The 24,286-nt window shown below is 45.7% G+C and overlaps 1 protein-coding gene across 1 annotated transcript; it reads right to left on the reverse strand.

Moving 5' to 3' along the window:
* Positions 1–550: 550 nt before the first annotated feature.
* On the reverse strand, positions 551–23,837 carry LOC148451011 (uncharacterized). The gene is given in 5 exon segments (XM_088462395.1): positions 551–4,168; positions 4,170–4,468; positions 8,601–8,690; positions 8,983–9,109; positions 23,777–23,837. Coding segments are annotated over 5 exon segments (4,083 nt in total). The 5' UTR covers positions 23,810–23,837; the 3' UTR covers positions 551–634.
* Positions 23,838–24,286: the final 449 nt, after the last annotated feature.

Consider the following 24,286-nt stretch of genomic DNA (forward strand, 5'->3'; position numbering starts at 1 on the left):
ACACGGATAGGCTGCATTCTCATAGATATTAGCTGAGCTCACAAAATGGCCACTACTACTGGGTACAGGCGACGTTCCACTTTCATGCCAGACTGAGAGGGTCATTTCTACGGCACTGGGAAAGTCAGGCGTGGTCACTTTTACGGCACTGAGAAAGTCAGGCGTGGTCACTTTTACGGCACTGAGAAAGTCGGGCGTGGTCACTTCTACGGCACTGAGAAAGTCGGGCGTGGTCACTTCTACGGCACTGAGAAAGTCGGGCGTGGTCACTTCTACGGCACTGAGAAAGTCGGGCGTGGTCACTTCTACGGCACTGAGAAAGTCGGGCGTGGTCACTTCTACGGCACTGAGAAAGTCGGGCGTGGTCACTTCTATGGCACTGAGAAAGTCGGGCGTGGTCACTTTTACGGCACTGAGAAAGTCGGGCGTGGTCACTACTATGGCACTGAGAAAGTCGGGCGTGGTCACTACTACGGCACTGAGAAAGTCAGGCGTGGCCATTTCTAATCTGATCATCAGCATTTTATTTTTAAATAAATTAGAGATCACATCTTTATAAGTCATGGAGGAAATACTTTCTTCAACAATGATACAAAATGTTGCAAACTGAATGACCAGCGCCACGTGCCTGTGCTTAGGAGACCGCTCCCGACATCTGGGCAATTAAACTGGCTGCTTCCTCTGCGAATGCGGAACCGCGCAGCGCGGCTGATGGATGCTCTTTCCAGGTGAACTCAGAGGTGTAAATGGGGGCAGTGGCGTAATTGGCACCTTGATTAGATCTGCACAGGCGCTGATGTCTGACTGAGGCGGAACGTGTGCTGAAGCCCCTGGTGCACGTCCGGCATGAGTAGGGCCTCTCTCCTGTGTGGATCCTCAAGTGCTTCACCAAGTCCGATTTCTGGACGAAGCCTCGCTCGCACTTGTAGGGTCTCTCCCCGGTATGGGTCCTCCAGTGCTTCACCATTGCTGAGCGGTCAATGAAAGATTTTTGGCAGGTGTTACATGTGTAGGGCTTCTCTCCCGTGTGAGTTCTCAGATGATTCGCCAGGTCCGATTTCTGAATAAAACGCTTCTCATACGTGGGGCACTGATGGGGCTTCTCCCCCGTGTGTCTTCTCATGTGTTTCACCAGTGCAGATCTCTGATTGACATTCTTCCCACATATAGAACATGTATGTAACTGCTTTGTGTGTGTCCTCACGTGCTTCAGGAAGACAGACCGCTGGGTGAAACGCTTGGCGCACTCTGGACATGTGTACTGCTGGATCTTTGTCACTGCATTTCTACGATTGGTCGTAGAAGAACAGGAACTTTTTAAACCACCAAGAGGCCGGACGTCTGGAAAGTTATCATCTTGTTTAATAATGTGTAACTTTGGTATCAAGTTTTTGGGGTCATCTTCTGACTCACCCCAGTATGTGATTTGGTGTTGAAAGGGCCAGGAACCCCCCGAGGGAAATCTACTCTCCCCTTCGGTTTGGTGGCGCTTTCTGCTGTGCGTCCGAAGGTGCTTGGACAGAGCCGATCTTTCAACAAAGCTTCGGCCACAGTCGCTGCACTTGTACGGTCGCTCGCCCGTGTGAGTGCGGAAATGCTTTACAAGGTCAGAATTTTGGATAAAGCTTCTTACACATAAGTTGCACTTGTACGGCCGCTCTCCCGTGTGTATGCGCAAATGTTTAATGAGCACAGACCGGTGAGCGAAGCTCTTCTCACACTCGCTGCATTTAAACAGTCTTTCCCCATTATTACGGTTCCTTCCTGTTAATGAGGCAACTGAATCCTGGAGTCTCTTTGGCACATTATCAGCACCGAGGACAGGGCTCTCTGGACGTACGCCGGGTAGTTGTGGCTTTTCCTCCACGTGGCATTTCATGTGTTTCAGAAGACTTGCGCTCTGACTGAAGGCTTTTCCGCAATGGCTGCAGGAGTAGGGCTGCACTCTGCTGTGAATCCTGCGGTGTTTCACCAGAGATGAGCACTCGGTAAAGCTCTTGTCGCACTCTGGGCAGCGGTAAGGCTTTTCACCCGTGTGAATCCTCTGATGCTTCACTAGGTCGGAGTTTTGGATGAAGCATTTCCCGCACTGCTCACATTTGTAAGGCTTTTCCCCGGTGTGAGTTCTTATGTGCTTTGTTAGTGCCGATTTCTGCACAAAGCCGCGGTCACACGTGTCGCATGTGAATGGACGCTCCCTGGTGTGGGTCCTCCGGTGTTTCACCAGGTCTGAGTTCTGGTTGAAGCCCTTGCCGCACACCACACAGTGGTAAGGTCGCTCCCCGGTGTGCGTCCGCAGATGTTTAACCAAATCGGAGGTCTGGAAAAAGCTCTTGTGACACTCGTTGCAAGGATAGCGCTTCCCCGTGGTATGTGTTCTGAGGTGCTTCTTTAGAGCAGGCCCCTGAGGGAAAACCTTGTCACATTCTGTGCACCGGTGAGGGCAATTCTCCCCGCTTGAAGCCTGGTTCAGCTCCTCTGGATGTAGGATGACTCTCCCATGGAAAGCGATGGCGGGAGGTGGGTTCTCCGCACCATGGATCACTGAGTGCTTCACCAAATCTGACCTTTGTGTAAAATTCTTCTCACACTGTGGACACTGGTACGGGCGCTCCCCGGTGTGGGTTCTACGATGTTTCACCAGAGACGACCCTTCGGTAAAGTTTTTGTTACATTCGGGACAGTGATAAGGCTTCTCACCAGTGTGAATTCTTTGGTGCTTGACCAGGTCAGAGTTCTGGATAAAGCGCTTCCCGCACTGACAAGCGTAAGGCTTCTCTCCCGTGTGGCTCCTCATGTGCTTGGTCAAAGCGGACCTCTGAGTAAAGGCTTTCTCGCAGACGCTGCATTTGTGCGGCCTTTCGCCTGTATGAGTTCTACTGTGTTTAACTAATGCCGACCTCTCGGTGAAGTTCTTATCGCAGTGCTGGCAGCGGTAAGGCTGCTCTCCTGTGTGAGTCCGCCAGTGTTTTTGGAGATCAGACCTCTGAATGAAGCTCCTCTGACACAACGTACACTGGTAGGGCTTCTCTCCACTGTGGCTGCGGAGGTGCTTCAGCAGGTCAGACTTCTGAACAAAGTTCCTGTCGCACTCTGTGCACTGGAAGAGTTTGGAGCCACCGTGCAACTTCTTGTGCCTCACAAAACTGGACAGTTGGCTGAAGTCCTGATCGCACTCAGCACACCTGTAGGGGGCAGTAGTGCCGCCGGCTGCAGATTTCTCGGCCAGATGTTGCTGTCTCACGTGAACTCTCTGATGCTTCACCAGATCGGAGTTCTGAATAAACTTTCGATCACACTGCAGACACTTATAGGGCCGCTCCCCGGTGTGGATCCTGTGGTGCAGGAGGAGATTTGACCTCTGCGTGAAAGCTTTTCCGCAAGCAGTACACTTGTATGGTTTCGCTCCCGTGTGAGTCCAGTGGTGCTTGGCCAAGGCGGACCTTTCGGCATAGGTCTTTTGGCAGTGGGAGCAGCAGAACGGGCGATCACCGGTGTGAGTCCTCAGATGTTTGGCCAGGTCAGACTTCTGAATGAAACTCTTGGAGCACTGCGAGCACGTGTAGGGTCTCTCCCTGGAATGCATCAGCTGGTGTCTCACTACAGAAGTCCATTGTCTAAACATCTTCCCACAGTCAGCGCAGGTATAAGGAGGACCTGCCTCTCCGATGGCATCACTCTGCGGACTTGGCAGTTCCGTGGCACTGATCTGTGCCAGGCCTGGACCACCTCCGTGCGTCTTCATGTGTTTAGTGAGGTCAGAATTCTGGTAGAAGCGCCTGTTGCACATAGAGCAGCAGTAGGTCCGGTCCGTACTGTGAGTCCTCTTGTGTTTCACCAAGGCAGAACTTTCCGCAAAGCATTTGTCACAGGCCGGGCAGCGGTACGGCCTCTCCCCGGTGTGTGTCCGTAGATGTTTCACCAGGTCAGAGTTTTGGATAAAGCTCTTTGTGCACACGGAGCAGCAATAAGGCCTCTTCCCAGTGTGCGTCCTGCGGTGCTTGGATAGCGCAGACCTCTGGGTAAAACTTTTAAGGCAGTCTACGCACTTGTACGGCCTCTCCCCGGTATGTGTCCTCCGATGGTTAACAAGGGCAGAGCGTTCAGTGAAGGTCTTGTCACAGTCAGCGCACTGATGCGGCCTCTCTTCCGTGTGCGTTCTCCCCCGGGCTGAGCAGGTCCGACCTCTGCAGGAAGCCTTGGTGACAGTAAGGGCACAGATGAGGCGTTCTGCCTTTGCACATGGTCTGGTGCCTCTCCACAGCCCTGCAGCAGCTGAAGCTGTTGCCGCAGTGGCTACAAATATGAGGCTTCTCTTCGGAGATCTCAACCGATCTATTGTCGTGGCAGGAGGACAAACGGACCTTATTGTCCAGCGGTTGTCCAGTACGTGTAATGAGATCCGTCGTACCTTCACTGAGGTGCAAGATATCGTCTGGCTCTTCTGCTTCCATCTTCCCAGTCGCAACTGTCAAGTGAAAGAGTCACAGGATAAATGTTACCTAAATGTCACCTACAGTTATGTCACAGCAGAACACGCACATCGGGGCAAAACATGAACGTGGTCCATAAACTAATGGGCGACTTAGATGGTGAGAAGGTTTTTAACAGACTCACTAAAACTTCTGTTATATTATTATTTTATCACAGTAAAACTGAATGAGAGACAATGAGGATGAGCTGAGGGGTAAATTCAGGAGGTAACTTAAATTAAAAAAATTGCAGCTACAAAAACAGAGGCTGCCCAAACAAGCGCATCAGCTATGAAACCGCAACTGGACCGGACAAAATTAGCCATTACAAAATCTGACTGGATCTTTAACATTCTTGGGGAGCACACAAAAGTCCCGGCTCTGTGTGACGTCACTGGCCGCCTGGGGAGCACAGAAAGGTCCCGGCTCTGTGTGACGTCACTGGCCGCCTGGGGAGCACAGAAAGGTCCCGGCTCTGTGTGACGTCACTGGCCGCCTGGGGAGCACAGAAGGGTCCCGGCTCTGTGTGACGTCACTGGCCGCCTGGGGAGCACAGAAGGGTCCCGGCTCTGTGTGACGTCACTGGCCGCCTGGGGAGCACAGAAGGGTCCCGGCTCTGTGTGACGTCACTGGCCGCCTGGGGAGCACAGAAAGGTTCCGGCTCTGTGTGACGTCACTGGCCGCCTGGGGAGCACAGAAGGGTCCCGACTCTGTGTGACGTCACTGGCCGCCTGGGGAGCACAGAAAGGTCCCGGCTCTGTGTGACGTCACTGGCCGCCTGGGGAGCACAGAAGGGTCCCGGCTCTGTGTGACGTCACTGGCCGCCTGGGGAGCACAGAAGGGTCCCGGCTCTGTGTGACGTCACTGGCCGCCTGGGGAGCACAGAAGGGTCCCAGCTCTGTGTGACGTCACTGGCCGCCTGGGGAGCACAGAAAGGTCCCGGCTCTGTGTGACGTCACTGGCCGCCTGGGGAGCACAGAAAGGTCCCGGCTCTGTGTGACGTCACTGGCCGCCTGGGGAGCACAGAAAGGTCCCGGCTCTGTGTGACGTCACTGGCCGCCTGCGGCACTGCCCGTGGGAACCCGGAGTAACACAGGCTCATATTGGGACTTTATATCATGTTACTATAAAGCGGTTCCCCTGTGTTGTATCACGGCGGCCCTGACCGATGTTTGTACGGTCACTATAGCGCTCATTCTGCTTGAATGTTTCACCCTCTTATTGTTTTCAAAGTTGTACAATCTTCCAAAGAAATGTCCACAATATCTTTATATAATCTTCCCCTGGGACTATTGCAGGATCCGACATTATTATCGGTAGCTCCACGTGATCTCCGTAGATCACCACACCGCCTGTCATTTACTTCTCTCCCCCTCCCACGATCTGCCTGTCGGCCATCTTCTCTGGGATTTTCCAGCACTTCCATAAAATGAACATCCCTGACACCAAAGTCATTGTCTTCCCCCCACCAAGGTCCCCTGTACCCCCACACTCTCCCTCCCGTCCCCTAAGTCCGCTGTAATGCCGGGCTCCATCCTCTCTCTCTTCCCCCCACCAAGGTCCCTGTACTCCCACACTCTCCCTCCCATCCCCTAAGTCCACTGTAATGCCGGGCTCCATCCTCTCTCTCTTCTCCCCACCAAGGTCCCCTGTACCCCCACACTCTCCCTCCCGTCCCCTAAGTCCGCTGTAATGACGGGCTCCATCCTCTCTCTCTTCCCCCCACCAAGGTCCCCTGTACTCCCACACTCTCCCTCCCGTCCCCTAAGTCCGCTGTAATGACGGGCTCCATCCTCTCTCTCTTCCCCCCACCAAGGTCCCCTGTACTCCCACACTCTCCCTCCCGTCCCCTAAGTCCGCTGTAATGCCGGGCTCCATCCTCTCTTCCCCCCACCAAGGTCCCCTGTACTCCCACACTCTCCCTCCCGTCCCCTAAGTCCGCTGTAATGACGGACTCCATCCTCTCTCTCTTCCCCCCACCAAGGTCCCCTGTACTCCCACACTCTCCCTCCCGTCCCCTAAGAACGCTGTAATGCCGGGCTCCATCCTCTCTCTCTTCTCCCCACCAAGGTCCCCTGTACTCCCACACTCTCCCTCCCGTCCCCTAAGTCCGCTGTAATGCCGGGCTCCATCCTCTCTCTCTTCCCCCCACCAAGGTCCCCTGTATTCTCACACTCTCCCTCCCGTCCCCTAAGAACGCTGTAATGCCGGGCTCCATCCTCTCTCTCTTCTCCCCACCAAGGTCCCCTGTACTCCCACACTCTCCCTCCCGTCCCCTAAGTCCGCTGTAATGCCGGGCTCCATCCTCTCTCTCTTCCCCCCACCAAGGTCCTCTGTACTGCCACACTCTCCCTCCCGTCCCCTAAGAACGCTGTAATGCCGGGCTCCATCCTCTCTCTCTTCCCCCCACCAAGGTCCTCTGTACTCCCACACTCTCCCTCCCGTCCCCTAAGTCCGCTGTAATGCCGGGCTCCATCCTCTCTCTCTTCTCCCACCAAGGTCCCCCGTACTCCCACACTCTCCCTCCCGTCCCCTAAGAACGCTGTAATGCCGGGTTCCATCCTCTCTCTCTTCCCCCACCAAGGTCCCCTGTACTCCCACACTCTCCCTCCCGTCCCCTAAGAACGCTGTAATGCCGGGCTCCATCCTCTCTTCCCCCCACCAAGGTCCCCTGTACTCCCACACTCTCCCTCCCGTCCCCTAAGTCCGCTGTAATGCCGGGCTCCATCCTCTCTTCCCCACACCTAGGTCCCCTGTACTCCCACACTCTCCCTCCCGTCCCCTAAGTCCGCTGTAATGCCGGGCTCCATCCTCTCTCTCTTCCCCCCCACCTAGGTCCGCTGTGCTCGCACACTCTCCCTCCCGTCCCCTAAGAACGCTGTAATGCCGGGCTCCATTCTCTCTTCTCCCCACCAAGGTCCCCTGTACTCCCACACTCTCCCTCCCGTCCCCTAAGTCCGCTGTAATGCCGGGCTCCATCCTCTCTCTCTTCCCCACACCAAGGTCCCCTGTACTCCCACACTCTCCCTCCCGTCCCCTATGTCCGCTGTAATGCCGGGCTCCATCCTCTCTCTCTTCCCCACACCAAGGTCCCCTGTACTCCCACAGTCTCCCTCCACCCCCTAAGTCCGCTGTAATGCCAGACTCCATCCTTTCTCTCTTCCCCCCACCAAGGTCCCCTGTACTCCCACACTCTCCCTCCCGTCCCCTAAGACCGCTGTAATGCCGGGCTCCATCCTCTCTGTCTTCCCCCCACCAAGGTCCCCTGTACTCCCACACTCTCCCTCCCGTCCGCTGTAATGCCGGGCTCCATCCTCTCTCTCTTCCCCCCACCAAGGTCCCCTGTACTCCCACACTCTCCCTCCCGTCCCCTAAGTCTGCTGTAATGCCGGGCTCAATCCTCTCGGTCTTCCCCCACACTCAGCTCTGTAATAATATTCCCAGGATCAGGCCCTTTCTTACCCCGAAAGTCACTAAAACTCTCATTCGTGCTCTCACTCTGATTCCTGCAGCCTTCACCTCCCCGGAGCTGCCCCTCTCCAGCCTCCACTGCCCCCCTCATATTCCTCTCCGCTGCTCGCCTGTCAGTAGCTCCCCTGTTGCCCAATCCTACACGGATTCCAGTTCTATCTCCTCTCCTGAGCAGCCCCCTCCCCTCCCCGCACCTCCAGCCCCCTTCTCACACACAGCCCTCCCAACCTCTTACCATGATGGCTGCCTCACCTGCTCCCTCGTCTTCCCAATCAGAATTACTCCACACTGCTCCCAGCCTCTGGAATCCCTCCCCACGCTCCTTTTTTTTTTTCCAGCCCCCCAGCATGCCCTTAAAACTCATCTTCCAACTCTCCGGCCTCTGCATCCATGTTCCCCTATCCGCCTATATCCCCCCCCCCCCCCCCTAGAGTGCAACCTCTCCTGCGCAGGGCCCTCTCCTGTTTCTCTATGTAATGTGTGTGTGTGTGTGTGTGTGTATATATACACACGTGACACTGCCTGTAACGGTTTGTGCTTATGTGATGATTCCTGTGTGTTCTATGCCCTATGTACAGCCATTTCCGTGTGCATGGGCTGGGGGTCAGGGAACAGGGGTTACTTATATAAAGCACAACAGAGATAAAGGTCAGTCACCTGCTCCGTGACCACCGGGACGCTCTCCGGACCACGGCTCCTCTCCTCCTTCTATCCTGGACACAATCTCCGGCTTCCGTATGGCGTAACCTGCGAGCGGAATAAGATGGACGTTGAGGAATCGTATCTTGCGGATTATCCACATACTGAGAGGTCTGTGTGAGGGCCCCCAGTACACGCGTGTGGAGGGTGTATGTGTATTTGTGTCAGCTAATTGCCCTGGTAGAGAAATTACAATATAAGCTCCTCTGTACGATGGCCTAATAATAATAAGTCCCCCACTGACCGCGCATTTCTCCTTGGTCCCCTGCTCAGGACCCACAGGCACCCGCCAGCCATTACTACGTGATTCGCCGTTGTGCGTCGTGTCTGAGGGGCTTACCTAAGGAAATCATACACTCGTAATTCTCCTTCATGACGCTCGTATACAGATCCCTCTGGGAGGGGCTCAGCCGCGTCCACTCGCTCCGGGAGAAGTACACGGCGACATCTTCAAACGTGGGGGCAGCCTGGGAAGAGGACAGTATGTGATCACGTTATTCACCGGGGACGGGCACAGATAGTAACAGCGGCAGTTGCAGCAGGAACACCGCGCTCAGATATACAGGAAATAGCATTATGGGTAATTATACGGCGCCCGAGGGGATAAAACTGACCACAGGATACAGATGTACAGACAGTATATAAATCACAGATATATATATATATATATATATATTCGTGCACACAGCACCATTATAAAGAGAAGATAAAGGAGACTTTGCTCATAGGAGTTTACAATCTATAGGACAGTTGTTGCCAAACTGTGTGGATTAGAAACATCTCAGATTAGATCAAATTTACAAAAGGACGATATGTACAAAATACCTACATACAGGATACATACAAGCATCATACAGACAACATACATCCAGGATAGCTACACGCAGCCTACACACTACATTCATCCAGGATAGCTACATGCAGCCTACACACTACATACATGCAGGATAGCTACACCCGGACTACATGCATCCAGGATATCTACACGCAGCCTACACACTACATGCATCCAGGATAGCTACACGCAGCCTACAGACTACATACATGCAGGATAGCTATAACCGGACTACATGCATCCAGGATAGCTACACGCAGACTATATGCATCTCAAGATAGCTACACGCAATCTACAGACTACATGCATCCAGGACAGCTACGTGCAGACTACACACTACATTCATTCAGGATCTCTACACGCAGCCTACACACTACATGCATCCAGGATAGCTACACGCAGACTACATGCATCCATGATAGCTACACGCAGCCTACACACTACATGCATCCAGGATAGCTACACGCAGCCTACAGACTACATACATTCAGGATAGTTACACCCAGACTACATGCATCCATGATAGCTACACGCAGCCTACACACTACATTCATCCAGGATCGCTACACGCAGCCTACACACTACATACATCCAGGATAGTTACGCGCAGACTACACACTACATTCATCCAGGATCGCTACACGCAGCCTACACACTACATACATGCAGGATAGCTACACGCAGACTACATGCATCCAAGATAGCTACATGCAGCCTACACACTACATGCATCCAGGATAGCTACACGCAGCCTACAGACTACATGCATCCAGGATAGCTACACGCAGCCTACAGACTACATACATTCACGATAGCTACACCCGGACTACATGCATCCAGGATAGCTACACGCAGCCTACACACTACATGCATCCAGGATCGCTACACGCAGCCTACACACTACATGCATCCAGGATAGCTACACGCAGACTATATGCTTCCAGGATAGCTACACGCAGCCTACACACTACATGCATCCAGGATAGCTACACGCAGCCTACACACTACATACATGCAGGATAGCTACACCCAGACTACATGCATCCAGGATAGCTACACACAGCCTACACACTACATGCATCCAGGATAGCTACACGCAGCCTACACACTACATACATGCAGGATAGCTACACCCGGACTACATGCATCCAGGATAGCTACACACAGCCTACACTCTACATGCATCCAGGATAGCTACACGCAGCCTACACACTACATACATGCAGGATAGCTACACCCGGACTACATGCATCCAGGATAGCTACACACAGCCTACACACTACATGCAACCAGGATATACAATAACAATAATGCGATAATGCGCTGAAAAAGGAGCAGCCCTGGGTTCTGTCCAGTGTTATCAAATCTGGACTAAAGTAATACACCAAAGAAAATAAGAAATAGAAACCTGGCGCTCCACTGTAGGGTACAGCTTAAAATAACATCAAATTCATGTGCACAAAAAAAAATTAACAGTAAAGGGATGTGGTACTTATATATTTCAACTCTTTGGATGATCCTGTAGTCCGAAAATTCTCTCCAGCCAATGATGTATACAAAAGAAAAAGAAAATATACAAAATAGTGTTCCCTGTTTCCAAAATCAAAATATGTTTCACTTTTACAAAAAGGATAGAGCAAAAACGTCCCGAACACAATTTCTTGAGTTAATTTCACAGCCACGTGTCACAATCTAAAGACGAGAAGAACACCCAAGGGGCAGTTTCCCACTAGGTATTGCTTACATCCAAGGCTTACATCAAAAAGGTATGTGGCAATCCTATAAAGGTATCTTTCATCCCCTTCACGATGTAAATATCACACTCGTCATATATCCACTGTGAGATGTGTAATAGATGCTTACATGTATGCTTACATATAAATAGTGTTGTCCGTTCCTGTAGCAGTTTCTTTACGGCGATGTTTCACTGATAACAGTCTTACTTCACGTTTGTGTGTAAGAATCTTTTATTAAACGTAAAAAAACTCGCCAAACAGTACAAGAATTCACAAAAAATTCCTTAAAACAATATTCTAGTACCAGACTGCTGTTAAGCAATAACTTGCTCCTAATCGGTATGCACCAATAAGGGGCCCCAATATGGTTCCTACCGTAGGAGGAAGTATGCCGGTAACCAGTAGATCTGTTTCTTATAACACCATACCACCGACGCGTTTCGACGTAGGCCGTCTTTTTCAAGGTGATGGTGTTACTGTGTGCTATTATGGTATTTATACCTGATAAGGTCCCGCCCCACTTTAAAGCAGAGTGTTAATAGGGCAGCATTTGATATACTTAAAACTCAGTGATGCATAATTATAAATCTCAAGTATTCAATAAATAATTAAAATGCATACTGCATATATACTAAATGAATCAACATATTTAAAATTAGATACATTTATTAAAAGCGTAACCATGGTTACCCGATGTGACAGCCAATCATGTTGATCTTTTAACTTGATACTAGGGGATCTTCTATTTGGTCTCTAGTGGTCAGAACAACGCATTCCCGGTGATACACACATATCCACCGGAAGTGCGTGTCCACCAAAAGTGTCCCCCATCCTATGATAGTTCCAGCGGTGATGCACATCCGGCCCGCTCAACGCGGAAACCGGAAGCACTACACCGCCGAACAGTCCCCCATTCACTTAACCACGTGGACACCATGTATATGGGCGCACGCTGTCCCGGACCACCATAACATTTCGCCGGGCTAAAACAGATCGGCCTCTATCTTCTAAACAGGCGCCATTTTGGGGAAGAGAAATTGTTAATAGTGGTAACCATATTGGTAAAAACTAATGATGCATGTAAAAAATACCTAATAACTAAATAATATTGGTACCAAACATCATATACATATAAAAAAACAATGTGTAAAAGCGAGTAATGAGTATATTAAAAAAGTAAAGAAATCACAAGAACCATTTAATTTCAAATTCTGCATTGAGGCCTGTAGGTACTAGCGTGTTTACGTCATAAATATATTTCATTTCATTTTGTGCTAGTATATTGCCCAAATCTTTTTTCCGCCAATTGGCCTTTACTTTCTTAATGCCTATCACTAACGAAATGGAATTTACAGAGCATTCATGCTTTTCTTTAAAATGGTTGGAAAGGTTATGTTTGTCGAAGCCTTTCTTAATATTCCTAACATGCTCATTCCATCGAACCCGTAATGTTCTGGAAGTCCGCCCAATATATTGCAAACCGCATATACATTGAATTAAATATATGCAGTTATTGCTATTGCACGTGATGAATTCATCAATTTTAAAGCAGCGTTTATTTGACGTGGAAACAAATTCCAAGACCTTACTCGGGGTACCTTTATGTGTTCTACACATGATACAATCCCCACACCTATGAAAACCCACTGTTTTAATCCGTCTAGTACGTTTTTCTGGAATAGCACTTTTAACAAGACGATTTTTTAAATTCCTTGCTCTTCTATAAACAAAAGAAGGCCGATTTGGAAGAATATCTTTCAAGATGGGGTCCTTAATCAGAATGTGCCAATATTTTTTAATAATTTTCTCAACCTCTTTATGTTGACTACTAAAAGTTGAAATAAATGGCATCTTATGTTTGGCTTCATTCTTTTTTACCTTATATGACAAAAGACTGTTTCTATCCATATTTCTTATTTGTTCTACTGTTTCCTCTATTTCATTTTTATTATACCCTTTTTCTAGAAATCGTTGTTTCATATTTCCCACTTGTTCATCAAAAATCTGAACTTCAGAGCAATTTCTCCTAATCCTTTGGATTTGACTGCGTGGGACACTTTTCAGCCAAGTAGGATGATGATTGCTAGTTATGGGGATATAGGTGTTATTATCTGTTGGTTTAATAAAATTTTTTGTCTCAATATGTCCTTCTTTAATATAAATACCTAAATCTAAAAATTGGACTTCCACTTTGCTGATATTAAAAGTAAGGGTAATGTTAAAAACATTTTCATTTAAAACCTCACAAAAAGTTTTCAATTCATCCTCAGCACCATGCCAAATAAAAATAATATTGTCTATGTATCTTTTCCATAGTTTAATGTTCGATATATGGTTATTATTTTTCCAAATATGGTTATCTTCCCAAAAACCCATAAAAATATTTGCATATGCTGGTGCAAATTTGGTACCCATCGCGGTACCTAAAATTGGTTGATAAAATTGGTCTTTATACCAGAAAAAATTATTCTTTAAAATGAAGTCTATAGCTTCTAATAAAAAATCTATTTTATTCACATCCATATCGCTCTTTTCAAGGGTTTGTTGTACTGCATTAACACCCAATTGGTGGTCTATAATAGAATACAAAGAGCTAACCTCTGCCGTAACCAGAAAGTCATCGTCGGTCCAAGTGATATTTCTTAATTCATTGATGATATTTATGGTGTCTTTTAAATATGATCTTATTTTCAGGACTTCAGGTTGAAGATGGTAATCAACATATTGAGAAAGATTTGCTGTCACCGAGTCCGTTCCTGCCACTATGGGTCTACCCGGGGGGTTGGATAAATCTTTATGAATCTTAGGCAATATGTAGAATACAGGTAAAGTGGGGTTCTCATTAATAATAAATTTCATTTCTTTCTCAGTAACCGTGCCTTTATCAAAAACTTTTTTTACTAAAATTTTAATTTCTTTATCTGTTTTGGCACTTGGATCTCCTCTTAAAAGTTTATAAGTATTCTTATCCTTCAATTGCCGCATAACTTCTTTATCATAATCTAATTTATTCTGAATGACAATCCCCCCCCCCCCTTATCGGCTGGTTTGATTATGATATCTTCATTCATTTCCAAAGTTTCCAATGCTTTTCTTTCTGCTTTTGTGATATTTGGAAATTGAATTTAGGTGTAATTTGTTCTAAATCCTCATTCACCAATTTATTAAAAGTCTCCAAAAAACATCCACGCAAATAGGTTGGATTGAAAGTGGATTTTGGTCTAAAGATATCTCGTACCTCCGAACTAGCTTCCTTCTGTGTAATAAAATATTTTTTCAATGACAAATTCCGGGTAAATTTCTGTAAATCTATATAAGTATTGAACTTATTAATCTTATTGTCTGGTGCATATTTAAGTCCCCTTTGCAATACTGAGGTCTCTTCCTCAGATAGAATGAGGGAACTCAAATTAAAGATCCTATTATCTTTTTGGGGAGAAAGGATATCATTTACTTTACTATTCAAATTAGGGGCACTGTCATTCTCTATAATGTTATTCTCTCTTTTTATCTTCTTGGTTTTCCCTCCTCTCTTTCCCCTTCTTTTTCTTTTATAATATACTATTGTTTTTGGAATTGCCTCTTCCTCCCTTGACCTAAAAAATGTTCATCTCTCAATTTATTGAATCTGTTTCTTTTAACCAATGGGGTGGGGAGACTGGATTCTCCCTCATTCCACTTATCTTTAACAATGTAATTCCTAAATCTAGTTTCCTTAAATCTCCTCGGATAAGAATTGGAGAAATCATCTCTCCTACTGACTGGGTGAGTATATTCTTCCATTTGATGTCTACTCGCTCTATTCCTTTCACGGATTAGTTTATATTGATTGTCATTATTTCATCTTCTTCTACTCTCACCATTATATTTTCCATATTCCTTTCTATATGGTGCGGTGTTCCAATTATTCCGATTCTCAAAGGACTGGGGTGTTCTTATTGTCCTTCTATCTAATTCCTTTCTTTTAAATTCAGTTTTTTCATAAGGAATCACTTCTGGTTTCTCAGAAATTATACTAGATGAACAGCTACAACTTCTTTCCCGTGAATTCATTCTCAGATTATCTTTCTTATTTTTTATTTCTGTGGGAAATTTGTCTCTAATGTATTTTCTATGTTTGCGCTGAATAATCTCTTTTTCTTTCATCTTAATTTTATATTCCAAATCTTCCTCCAGAATCTTATATTCTTCCTTTTTTCTAAATGGTTCAACTGCTATGGTTAATCTATTAATTTCTTCCTCTATTCTTTCTAAGAACTTTTTTCTTTCTCTTATAATTAACTCCATCAACCCAAAGGAGCATGAGTCTGTAATATGTTTCCAAGCAATTTTGAACTCTAATGATTCCATTGGGTTTGTAGGTTCTTTTTTGATACTAAGTCCTTTTGGGATTAGCTGGTCTGCCAAATATTTTTCCAAAGTGGCTATTTCCCACCATAGTTTACTCTCCTGCGTAAGCAAGCTCTCTAATTGGTACATAATCTCTTCTAAAGTTTCTTCCACATCCTCTTCCTGTGCATCTAAATTGGTTGCATTAACTGTATCAAATATACTTTCAAGTATAGTTTTCCTTTTTTCTCTATAGCCCAACATCCTGCCGCAGACCGCACAGATAACTAAACACGAATATACAATAACAGTGCAGTACAACAAACCCTTGAAAAGAGCGATATGGATGTGAATAAAATAGATTTTTTATTAGAAGCTATAGACTTCATTTTAAAGAATAATTTTTTCTGGTATAAAGACCAATTTTATCAACAAATTTTAGGTACCGCGATGGGTACCAAATTTGCACCAGCATATGCAAATATTTTTATGGGTTTTTGGGAAGATAACCATATTTGGAAAAATAATAACCATATATCGAACATTAAACTATGGAAAAGATACATAGACGATATTATTTTTATTTGGCATGGTGCTGAGGATGAATTGAAAACTTTTTGTGAGGTTTTAAATGAAAATGTTTTTAACATTACCCTTACTTTTAATATCAGCAAAGTGGAAGTCCAATTTTTAGATTTAGGTATTTATATTAAAGAAGGACATATTGAGACAAAAATTTTTATTAAACCAACAGATAATAACACCTATATCCCCATAACTAGCAATCATCATCCAACTTGGCTGAAAAGTGTCCCACGCAGTCAAATCCAAAGGATTAGGAGAAATTGCTCTGAAGTTCAGATTTTTGATGAACAAATGGGAAATATGAAACGACGATTTCTAGAAAAAGGGTATAATAAAAATGAAATAGAGGAAACAGTAGAACAAATAAGAAATATGGATAGAAACAGTCTTTTGTCATATAAGGTAAAAAAGAATGAAGCCAAACATAAGATGCCATTTATTTCAACTTTTAGTAGTCAATATAGAGAGGTTGAGAAAATTATTAAAAAATATTGGCACATTCTGATTAAGGACCCCATCTTGAAAGATATTCTTCCAAATCGGCCTTCTTTTGTTTATAGAAGAGCAAGGAATTTAAAAAATCGTCTTGTTAAAAGTGCTATTCCAGAAAAACGTACTGGACGGATTAAAACAGTGGGTTTTCATAGGTGTGGGGATTGTATCATGTGTAGAACACATAAAGGTACCCCGAGTAAGGTCTTGGAATTTGTTTCCACGTCAAATAAACGCTGCTTTAAAATTGATGAATTCATCACGTGCAATAGCAATAACTGCATATATTTAATTCAATGTATATGCGGTTTGCAATATATTGGGCGGACTTCCAGAACATTACGGGTTCGATGGAATGAGCATGTTAGGAATATTAAGAAAGGCTTCGACAAACATAACCTTTCCAACCATTTTAAAGAAAAGCATGAATGCTCTGTAAATTCCATTTCGTTAGTGATAGGCATTAAGAAAGTAAAGGCCAATTGGCGGAAAAAAGATTTGGGCAATATACTAGCACAAAATGAAATGAAATATATTTATGACGTAAACACGCTAGTACCTACAGGCCTCAATGCAGAATTTGAAATTAAATGGTTCTTGTGATTTCTTTACTTTTTTAATATACTCATTACTCGCTTTTACACATTGTTTTTTTATATGTATATGATGTTTGGTACCAATATTATTTAGTTATTACGTATTTTTTACATGCATCATTAGTTTTTACCAATATAGTTACCGCTATTAACAATTTCTCTTCCCCAAAATGGCGCCTGTTTAGAAGATGTTTTAACCCGGCGAAATGTTATGGCGGTCCGGGACAGCGTGCGCCCATATACATGGTGTCCACGTGGTTAAGTGAATGGGGGACTGTTCGGCGGTGTAGTGCTTCCGGTTTCCGCGTTGAGCGGGCCGGATGTGCATCACCGCTGGAACTATCATAGGATGGGGGACACTTTTGGTGGACACGCACTTCCGGTGGATATGTGTGTATCACCGGGAATGCGTTGTTCTGACCACTAGAGACCAAATAGAAGATCCCCTAGTATCAAGTTAAAAGATCAACATGATTGGCTGTCACATCGGGTAACCATGGTTACGCTTTTAATAAATGTATCTAATTTTAAATATGTTGATTCATTTAGTATATATGCAGTATGCATTTTAATTATTTATTGAATACTTGAGATTTATAATTATGCATCACTGAGTTTTAAGTATATCAAATGCTGCCCTATTAACACTCTGCTTTAAAGTGGGGCGGGACCTTATCAGGTATAAATACCATAATAGCACACAGTAACACCATCACCTTGAAAAAGACGGTCTACGTCGAAACGCGTCGGTGGTATGGTGTTATAAGAAACAGATCTACTGGTTACCGGCATACTTCCTCCTACGGTAGGAACCATATTGGGGCCCCTTATTGGTGCATACCGATTAGGAGCAAGTTATTGCTTAACAGCAGTCTGGTACTAGAATATTGTTTTAAGGAATTTTTTGTGAATTCTTGTACTGTTTGGCGAGTTTTTTTACGTTTAATAAAAGATTCTTACACACAAACGTGAAGTAAGACTGTTATCAGTGAAACATCGCCGTAAAGAAACTGCTACAGGAACGGACAACACTATTTATATGTAAGCATACATGTAAGCATCTATTACACATCTCACAGTGGATATATGACGAGTGTGATATTTACATCGTGAAGGGGATGAAAGATACCTTTATAGGATTGCCACATACCTTTTTGATGTAAGCCTTGGATGTAAGCAATACCTAGTGGGAAACTGCCCCTTGGGTGTTCTTCTCGTCTTTAGATTGTGACACGTGGCTGTGAAATTAACTCAAGAAATTGTGTTCGGGACGTTTTTGCTCTATCCTTTTTGTAAAAGTGAAACATTTTGTTTTTGGAAACAGGGAACACTATTTTGTATATTTGTATATATTTTTTTATATACATCATTGGCTGGAGAGAATTTTCGGACTACAGGATCATCCAAAGAGTTGAAATATATAAGTACCACATCCCTTTACTGTTAATTTTTTTTTGTGCACATGAATATGATGCATCCAGGATAGCTACATGCAGCCTACACACTACATACATCCAGGATAGCTACACGCAGCCTACAGACTACATGCATCCAGGATAGCTACACGCAGACTATATGCATCTCAAGATAGCTACACACAGTCTACACACTACATGCATCCAGGATAGCTACACGCAGCCTACAGACTACATACATGCAGGATAGCTACACCCGGACTACATTCATCCAGGATCGCTACATGCAGCCTACACACTACATACATGCAGGATAGCTACACGCAGACTACATGCATCCAAGATAGCTACATGCAGCCTAAACACTACATGCATCCAGGATAGCTACATGCAGCCTACAGACTACATGCATCCAGGATAGCTACTACATGCAGCCTACACACTACATGCATCCAGGACAGCTACACGCATGCTATACACTACATGCATCCAGGACAGCTACACGCAGCCTACACACTACATGCATCCAGGATAGCTACGATAGGACACAGGATATACATAGGACACAGGCTACATGCACACAGGATATACATAGGACACAGGATACATGCACACAGGATATACATAGGACACAGGATACATACACACAGGATATACATAGGACACAGGCTACATGCACACAGGATATACATAGGACACAGGCTACATGCACACAGTATATACATAGGACACAGGCTACATGCACACAGTATATACATAGGACACAGGATACATGCACACAGGATATACATAGGACACAGGCTACATGCACAAAGGATATACATAGGACACAGGATACATGCACACAGGATATACATAGGACACAGGCTACATGCACACAGGATATACATAGGACACAGGCTACATGCACACAGGATATACATAGGACACAGGCTACATGCACACAGGATATACATAGGACACAGCCTACATGCACACAGGATATACATAGGACACAGGCTACATGCACACAGGATATACATAGGACACAGGCTACATGCACACAGGATATACATAGCACATAGGCTACATGCCCACAGGATATACATAGGACACAGGATACATGCACACAGGATATACATAGGACACAGCTACATGCACACAGAATTACATAGGACTCAGGCTACATGCACACAGGATATACATAGGACACAGGCTACATGCACACAGGATATACATAGGACACAGGCTACATGCACACAGGATATACATAGGACACAGGCTACATGCACACAGTATATACATAGGACACAGGCTACATGCACACAGTATATACATAGGACACAGGATACATGCACACAGGATATACATAGGACACAGGCTACATGCACAAAGGATATACATAGGACACAGGATACATGCACACAGGATATACATAGGACACAGGCTACATGCACACAGGATATACATAGGACACAGGCTACATGCACACAGGATATACATAGGACACAGGCTACATGCACACAGGATATACATAGGACACAGCCTACATGCACACAGGATATACATAGGACACAGGCTACATGCACACAGGATATACATAGGACACAGGCTACATGCACACAGGATATACATAGCACATAGGCTACATGCCCACAGGATATACATAGGACACAGCCTACATGCACACAGGATATACATAGGACACAGCTACATGCACACAGGATATACATAGGACTCAGGCTACATGCACACAGGATATACATAGGACACAGGCTACATGCACACAGGATATACATAGCACATAGGCTACATGCACACAGGATATACATAGGACACAGGCTACATGCACACAGGCTATACATAGGACACAGGCTACATGCACACAGGATATACATAGGACACAGGCTACATGCACACAGGATATACATAGGACACAGGCTACATGCACACAGGATATACATAGGACACAGGCTACATGCACACAGGATATACATAGCACATAGGCTACATGCACACAGGATATACATAGGACACAGCCTACATGCACACAGGATATACATAGGACACAGCTACATGCACACAGGATATACATAGGACACAGGCTACATGCACACAGGATATACATAGCACATAGGCTACATGCACACATGCTATACATAGGACACAGGCTACATGCACACAGGCTATACATAGGACACAGGCTACATGCACACAGGATATACATAGGACACAGGCTACATGCACACAGGCTATACATAGGACACAGGCTACATGCACACAGGATATACATAGGACACAGGCTACATGCACACAGGATATACATAGGACACAGGCTACATGCACACAGGATATACATAGGACACAGGCTACATGCACACAGGATATACATAGCACATAGGCTACATGCACACAGGATATACATAGGACACAGGCTACATGCACACAGGCTATACATAGGACACAGGCTACATGCACACAGGATATACATAGGACACAGGCTACATGCACACAGGATATACATAGGACACAGGCTACATGCACACAGGATATACATAGGACACAGGCTACATGCACACAGGATATACATAGGACACAGGCTACATGCACACAGGATATACATAGGACACAGGCTACATGCACACAGGATATACATAGGACACAGGCTACATGCACACAGGATATACATAGGACACAGGCTACATGCACACAGGCTATACATAGGACACAGGCTACATGCACACAGGATATACATAGGACACAGGATACATGCACACAGGATATACATAGGACACAGGATACATGCACACAGGATATACATAGGACACAGGCTACATGCACACAGGATATACATAGGACACAGGCTACATGCACACAGGATATACATAGGACACAGGCTACATGCACACAGGATATACATAGGACACAGGCTACATGCACACAGGATATACATAGGACACAGGCTACATGCACACAGGATATACATAGCACATAGGCTACATGCACACAGGATATACATAGCACATAGGCTACATGCACACAGGATATACATAGGACACAGGCTACATGCACACAGGATATACATAGGACACAGGCTACATGCACACAGGATATACATAGGACACAGGCTACATGCACACAGGATATACATAGCACATAGACTACATGCACACAGGATATACATAGGACACAGGCTACATGCACACAGGATATACATAGCACATAGGCTACATGCACACAGGATATACATAGGACACAGGCTACATGCACACAGGATATACATAGGACACAGGCTACATGCACACAGGATATACATAGGACACAGGCTATACATAGGACACAGGCTACATGCACACAGGATACATGCACACAGGATATACATAGGACACAGGCTACATGCACACAGGATATACATAGGACACAGGCTACATGCACACAGGATATACATAGGACACAGGCTACATGCACACAGGATATACATAGGACACAGGCTACATGCACACAGGATATACATAGGACACAGGCTACATGCACACAGGATATACATAGCACATAGACTACATGCACACAGGATATACATAGGACACAGGCTACATGCACACAGGATATACATAGGACACAGGCTACATGCACACAGGATATACATAGCACATAGGCTACATGCACACAGGATATACATAGCACATAGGCTACATGCACACAGGATATACATAGGACACAGGCTACATGCACACAGGATATACATAGGACACAGGCTACATGCACACAGGATATACATAGGACACAGGCTACATGCACACAGGATATACATAGGACACAGGCTATACATAGGACACAGGCTACATGCACACAGGATATACATAGGACACAGGATACATGCACACAGGATATACATAGGACACAGGCTACATGCACACAGGATATACATAGGACACAGGCTACATGCACACAGGATATACATAGGACACAGGCTACATGCACACAGGATATACATAGGACACAGGCTACATGCACACAGGATATACATAGGACACAGGCTACATGCACACAGGATATACATAGGACACAGGCTACATGCACACAGGATATACATAGCACATAGACTACATGCACACAGGATATACATAGGACACAGGCTACATGCACACAGGATATACATAGGACACAGGCTACATGCACACAGGATATACATAGGACACAGGCTACATGCACACAGGATATACATAGGACACAGGCTACATGCACACAGGATATACATAGGACACAGGCTACATGCACACAGGATATACATAGGACACAGGCTACATGCACACAGGATATACATAGGACACAGGCTACATGCACACAGGATATACATAGGACACAGGCTACATGCACACAGGATATACATAGGACACAGGCTACATGCACACAGGATATACATAGGACACAGCTACATGCACACAGGATATACATAGCACATAGGCTACATGCACACAGGATATACATAGCACACAGGCTACATGCACACAGGATATACATAGCACACAGGCTACATGCACACAGGATATACATAGGACACAGGCTACATGCACACAGGATATACATAGCACATAGGCTACATGCACACAGGATATACATAGGACACAGGCTACATGCACACAGGATATACATAGGACACAGGCTACATGCACACAGGATATACATAGCACATAGGCTACATGCACACAGGATATACATAGGACACAGGCTACATGCACACAGGATATACATAGGACACAGGCTACATGCACACAGGATATACATAGGACACAGGCTACATGCACACAGGATATACATAGGACACAGGCTACATGCACACAGGATATACATAGCACATAGACTACATGCACACAGGATATACATAGGACACAGGCTACATGCACACAGGATATACATAGGACACAGGCTACATGCACACAGGATATACATAGCACATAGGCTACATGCACACAGGATATACATAGCACATAGGCTACATGCACACAGGATATACATAGGACACAGGCTACATGCACACAGGATATACATAGGACACAGGCTACATGCACACAGGATATACATAGGACACAGGCTATACATAGGACACAGGCTACATGCACACAGGATATACATAGCACACAGGCTACATGCAGCAGGGCTGGGATACCTGGGCCATGGGCAGCTCTCCCCCCAGCAGCATCTCCAGGAGACAGTCAGGTCCCTCAGGAAGGGAGTATCCATAGGAACAGACAAAGGGAGAGATGATTATCCCAGTGCTCAGCGCGGGGCATGCTGGGAGATGTAGTCCTGAGCCTCACTGGCCCCATCGACACTACATCTCCCAGAGTGCACTGCTCTCTGCACACTGACACAGGGGTAGGGATGCTGCTAGATACTAGTGGGAGAAGGGACCAGTGAGGAGGGCATTAGTCACTGTGACACATGGGGGGACTCTAAATACTGATACATGGGAGGACTAATTATTGAGAAACACATGGGGGACTGTAATCACTGTGACACATGGGGGACTCTACTGTGACACATGGTTACTCTAATAACTGACACATGGGGGCTCTAATAACTGACACATGGGGGACTCTAATCATTGTGACATGGGGACTCTTATTACTGTGACATGGGGACTCTTATTACTGTGACATGGGGACTCTAATTACTG

Source organism: Taudactylus pleione, unplaced genomic scaffold (assembly GCF_031769625.1).
Source record: "Taudactylus pleione unplaced genomic scaffold, aTauple2 ptg001222l, whole genome shotgun sequence".
NCBI classification, from domain to species: domain Eukaryota; kingdom Metazoa; phylum Chordata; class Amphibia; order Anura; family Myobatrachidae; genus Taudactylus; species Taudactylus pleione.